The following is a 6,282-nucleotide window of genomic DNA, read 5'->3' on the forward strand; positions in this document are numbered from 1 at the left end:
ATGATTTTTCATGGCATTGACCAGAGACAAAATTGTCTGCTAAAAGTGTTTTCTTAATTTAATGTTAATAACACATTTTTCAACACACTCTCTTTAATATATTCTTTATTATTAATTAAAATATTAAAAATTAAAAAATATAGAAAAAATAATTTAAGAGTAAAAAAGAGTGAAATTCACATAATTTTCATAATTTTAAATTAAATAAATTTTAATTAATAATAAAATGTGTTATAAAAATATATTAAAAAATATGTTGTTAAAATTTCTTTAATTCCTATATTCTCTTATTCACACATCAAACAAAAATAATTAAATCATCAAACGCTATCTTTTTTTCAGCCATTATTATTAAGTACTGTTTAGAACGGCCTATATCTATAAAGTGATCATATTATTTCTTCTGAAAATTGGTCAGTTCCCATTCAATAGTAGCGTTTAAAATGAAATGTATGATTAAAGTGCTAATCATTAAGAAAATATTAATTAATAAAAAATGATGGGATACTTCTTAAACTTTATTGTTTTATTTAAGAACATATTTTAATAATAATATTGTTTAATGACTCCAATAAAAAATCTAAAAACTATAGCTTATATAATTAAGTAAATTTAATTATCCATTATTATTGTCACCATGTTTTTTTATAAGGTGCTATTTTTAAATGTAAAATTAAATGAGATGTAAAAAATTTCGACAATTTTTATGTTAACTGCTAAATATCTAACACAATTCTCCACCCCCCCCCCCCTTTTTTGAGCTTAGGATTGATTACAAACGAATAAGCAAAGTTGAAATTAAACAAGATAGTCAAAATAAATTAAAAAGAAAAAAAATTACAACCAAGCATATATGGTGTAAGGGTTTTCCAAAGGAATGAGAAAACAAAAATTGAAGTTGACTTCTTATTAAAACTTAATAAAGGAATTCAAATTATACATGATGCATTGATTAATCTAGATAAATAATTTTTTTTTTATTTTCCTTCTTGTCTCCCTTCAAAATGGCCAAATCAATAGTAATCAGCATCAACACCCAGCGTTAGTTATTGTGCTTCAAACAGTACTTGATTTTGAATTTATATAATATTTATTCGTGCATTCTGTATATGAAATAAAACCAGGCTAGAAGAGCATGACATTAAATTTACCTATAGAATTTATGTTTGAGTATGCATGTATTTCCATTCCAGCCGACAGGTGGAGACAATGGATATAGTTTCAAAGATTTGTTGGTAAGCAACAAGGCTAAGTGAGTTTGAATTTTGGAGAGAGATGCTTAGCTAGTGTTTTTTAGAGAGGGATGAAGAGGAGATGGGAATCAAAACCTCTCTAAGAGAGAAATTATACAAGGAGCTATAAATGCCTTGAATGAATGTGTTTCTTATAATGAGTGAAATAAGAGTCAAAGAGACCCTTTAGAAGTTCATAATCTTGGGACTCTCCATAATTCATCACCCTTATATTCTACAGCCAATTGAATCATAGATGATATTATATTATATTATATAACATTATGTCATGTTGTACAGCAAGGTTTAGAGCCAATTCAAATAACAAAAAAGATGTGTTGGGGTGTGTGTTGAGGTGGATAGCTGTGACTTTTGAATAAATTGCAAATTGGGTGAGTGCTTTCAAATGAGATCTTTTCTTTCACAACCAAATCATCACCATCTTTTGTTTCAGTTTCAATCACAATGCTTCTAGTTAAGGAACAGAGAGAAGTTTATTGGGATTGGGAAGCTTGGTCAAGCTTACTTCTTTATTACAACATGAAAAAAGAGGAGAGGAAAAGAACTTCTTTATTACGGAAAAATGACATTAACAAAGCATAATCTATTTCAATTTCCTAGAAATGATTAAATGCTCATAAAGATTTACCACAGTTTCCCATGGCCCATCTCCAACTATAATATGATTAATGAAGGAATTTAACTTGCAAGAACACAAGATGACAATGATAAACATGAGAATAAGCACGAATAAATTTGATTATTTTGCACCAAAGCTAGCCACGATTGGTCTCATTAACACTTACTATTACTTATGGGTGTAGTAGGGAAAAACTGAAATCAAGATTTCATGGAACTTTCCTTAGTTCTTATAAAAGTCAAATCAAAGAGAACCAAAAGTCAGAGAACTAAGATCATGCGATACTGACAGCTGAAGAAAAATACTTCAGAGAAGTCATAAAGAGGAGTTGGTGTATATATATATATATATACCAACTATGGACAAATGAAGCAAGGGTTCAAAAGGCTTATAAAGTCTCATCAATTAGAAATTAGTATGCAGTTCTTACAATAACAGTTTTTTGGTTTTGGAAAATCGCAAATCAGTGTGTTATATAATCGTTATATCAAACTAACACAAACACAAATTCAAAACGGGATATCTAATATTTGTACATTTCTGTAAGTTCTGATAAGATGTCATCAAATACTATTTAACACCCTCTTTCCTCTGCAACTAACAATACAATGACGTTTTTGGTTATTTTCAACTTTTAACAGAACTGCAGATGTCCTTGCTTGAGACCCCATTATTGTGGGAAATACATTAAAATTGCTAAGCAAAATTAATTTAATAAAGTGAGACGCGGAATGATTCAAATAACAACTGATAGTCTAAGACTCTGCCACATTCTAAACTGCATTGCAGATAAATTTAAGTTTACAATAAGGAAAGGAGAAAGCATAACAGAATAAATTTTAGTTGAAAAAACATTATAACCTATTGAGATAATTTCATATTTCAAACATCTCTATCTTAATCCAACAAGCTTATAAGTTAATAAGCTATAAGGTAACTGAAATGGCAAGTCAAAGACACACTTGATCTTGTTGCAAATGTCAACATGTCACAGTAAAAGGTATGTTTATTTTCAGCTTTGGAGTTTATTCTAGATTTGAATATATTTCATTTAGTCTGAAATTTATAACAGATCGATGCATAATTAAACAAAACGAATTATTAAGTAAAGTCCCCATGTCTTGCAGAAATGTACATATTATTATGAAATGACATCACCAATTATTTTGCAACAAATGCAGTGTTGCTGCTTCTATACCCACATCAAAGTTTCTTTATTGGCTAGTATCAATTACTATATTGTGACCATGACTGATTATGTTTTGCCATTGTGCTGAAGAAATGGCATGGTATTATGACTCATGCACTAGAGCAGAACCTTGCATATGTTGGAACTTCATATTTCTTTGATCCATAGGAGACAGAAGGCCTATCTAGACACTTAATTTCATGCTTCACTCTTACCTTTTCACTTCCTTCCACCCACCTCTTCAGCCTTCTAAGCATCCTTTTCCTTTTGGAAGAAGTACGATCGCGACGAGCCGAACCAATGCAAGACACATTGTGATGCTGCGAAGGGGAATAATGTAACTCATGTTCCGACTCATAGTGCATAATTCCTCCACTACCTTCAAACTCCACCTCAATATGGTCTCTATTCTGATCCTGTTGTTGCTGTTGCTGTTCATGGTGCCTCATTAACTCTTGCCTTAAGCAAACATTGGTCCTCCTCAAGTGACTCAGTTCTTCAACTTCAGTTGCACGTTCCTTCTTGACATGCTCCAATTCATTGAGAACCTTGTTGTAATCTTCCTTACTTACATCTCCAGGTTCATCTTGCAAATAGTATTTCAATGGTTTTCTATGTATCTTTTCATTGTATAACTTAGATGCATATGCTTCTGCTGTGTCAAGCCTCTTCAGAAGTTCATTCTTCTCATCTTTCAATTGATCCAAAACACTGTGTAGCTCTCTGATCTCATCCTCTAACTTATTAATAACTTCCAAGGCCTCATGGTTTCTCAAGATTTCTCTTTCTTTTTCTTTGATCTTCAAAGTTTGATCCTTTATCACTTGGGATTTGGCCTTTGATTTCCTAAGAATCTTCTGAACCCTCCTCTGAAGCACCCTATTCTCTGATTTCAAATACTCAAGCTGTTCGACAACCCTCAGATATTGAACTACAAAATTCTCCAACCTCATAGTCTCAGTCTCTATGGATGAAATCTCTCTATCCAACAATTCAACACGAGCACTCTCCAATGACAACATGCTTTTGATTTCCACAAGTAGAGATTCTTGTTCTTTCATTTCACAATACAGCTCAAACTGCAAACGCAAGGCCAATTCTCTCATTTGAAGGCCTTCAATTTGGCTTCTTAGGCTTGTAATCTCTTGTTCCAAACATGGGTTATTATCATGGATCACCAAGCTCCCGGAAAGAACACTACTATTCATTGGAGTAGATGCTTCTTCATCGTCCATAGAAGAAAGGGTGTCAAAGTTTTCATCATGTTTTGTTCCCTGATGACAACTTGTTTCAGGAGAATCAACCTCATTTTCTGATAAAGAAGAGAATTTAGAAGATAAGCTTTTTTTTGCTATGATCCATGCATAGATCAAACCAGCCAAAGATACAGCCAAGGGAACACCAGCTTTGAGAATTACTGGCTTCAATGCTGCACTTTCCATGCAAAGAAAGAGAGAAGTTTCAGTTATTTGGTTCCAATTGAAAACGAAACCAATAAAAGCTGAATTTGTTCCCTGTTATGCTATTTTCATCAAAGGTTTAAAAAAGTTGCATAACTTGACTTTGAATTCTTGGTTGTCCTTTGTTTAGAGGAACAGGGATATGTAGCTTTTTGACCACTCCAAGAGGCCTTTCACGCTACCATCATCACTCTCATGCTCTAAGGAATCTGATTCCTTTCTGTGTCAATCAATTGCACTTGGAAATTGATATTTGGCATGTCGGGCTTCTTTTCTTCCATGGCTACGTGTGCTGTTTGATTATTAGTCGTATTACTATTGGAAAGGAGCTCTCTACAACATTTATGGTGCTAAAATTTTCCATCAACTTGAAAAAAAATAAAATTAAGGACCCTTGAGGCATTGATTAAAAAATTGAATTATTATTATTATTGAAAATTAGATGCATTAAAACTTAAGGAAAAAGGTGCATTAATAATTTTTTTAATAAACACTTTTCACTCGAGTTCTTAAAAGCATTGAAGCACTGGTTAGCATTTATTTAAAAAAAAAAAGCTATTATAACCTTTCAAAGAGTTTATTGCAGTTTATGTGAGCTATGCCATTATTGTATATTAATTATTATAAAAATTAATAATTTTTACTAATATAACAATTTATGATTGAATGAGCGTTTAATTTTTTTTAATAATATTAATGTACTTAAACTAAATTCTTTAAAGTTTCACATTTTATGTAAAAAGCAATAATAAAATGTGCAAGTGAAACCAAATGACTTATTATATGACTTAATTTCCTTATTCTCTTCCTTTTTGAAAAGTATTATTAAAGAAATAAAAAATTTATTTATTTATCTTATCACTGCTTTAACTTTAACATAGGAAAAATAAATAAATCATTTTGTTGTAACATGATTTTTTCTACTGTAACGCAATTTTTAAAATTATTTACCCAAATAATATTATTTTATAATGAATTACTAAAATAAGTGAATTTAATATATAGTGTCCAAGAAGTATTGAGTAAAAAAAAAAGGACATGTATCACTGGTACGTAACTTACATTGAAAACGCATTACACTGTAGAACGTTACATTTAGCGTCATTTCAATAAATAAAAAGAATAAATATTACATTTTAAATGAATATAAATAATTTAATATATAGAAATAAAATAAAATTTAAAATATTATTTTAAATTTTTAAATAAGATCATAGAAAATTTAGAGCTTATCAGAATAATTATTATATTTACAACAAGTATATCAATAATAACTCATTAACGAAAATGGACCTAAAAAAATGTACTTGTAAATGCAATTTTATCTAAATACTTGCATTAATTAGGTTTTTTTTTTTTTCCTAATAATGCTTGAACTAGTTAGTTTTGAACGAAGCTTGTTTAGTAAGCAGTTTCTTTCTTTTCTAACTATTGCTAAAAGTCAACAATATTTGGAAGTAGTAGAGTGAGATTAAGGTTTACTTGAGATGGACAAGTAGCCCCAAGAGAAGGGTCATTAAAGCCACTACTTTAAACCCTAAAAAAATATTGTTAAATATTCATAGGCAGCACATAAATATGTCAGCTTATGAAAAAAAAAAGAGAAAAAATATATTTAGGACAATTTATATAGCACATAAGTGATATATATAAATTCTGTTTTTACTGCTCAAAAAAAGAAAAGAAAAACACTAAAGATAGAGCAACAATGACACAGCATATTTTTCAAACACATTAAAAATTAAAGACATAATCAACACA

General features: G+C 30.1%; 1 protein-coding gene across 1 annotated transcript; it reads right to left on the reverse strand.

The window, feature by feature from the left end:
• Window positions 1–3,063: 3,063 nt before the first annotated feature.
• LOC113870871 (protein CHUP1, chloroplastic-like) lies at window positions 3,064–4,503 on the reverse strand. Its single transcript, XM_027507390.1, has one exon. It carries the CDS (start codon window positions 4,501–4,503, stop codon window positions 3,172–3,174), a length of 1,332 nt encoding a protein of 443 aa, XP_027363191.1. The 3' UTR covers window positions 3,064–3,171.
• Window positions 4,504–6,282: the final 1,779 nt, after the last annotated feature.

The sequence above is a fragment of the Abrus precatorius genome, unplaced genomic scaffold (genome assembly GCF_003935025.1).
Source record: "Abrus precatorius isolate BTA unplaced genomic scaffold, Abrus_2018 Scaffold7, whole genome shotgun sequence".
NCBI classification, from domain to species: domain Eukaryota; kingdom Viridiplantae; phylum Streptophyta; class Magnoliopsida; order Fabales; family Fabaceae; genus Abrus; species Abrus precatorius.

Bases quoted from the DNA above. Each gene is read 5' to 3' on its own strand.
- LOC113870871 (XM_027507390.1), bottom strand. From the start codon at position 4,503: ATGGAAAGTGCAGCATTGAAGCCAGTAATTCTCAAAGCTGGTGTTCCC.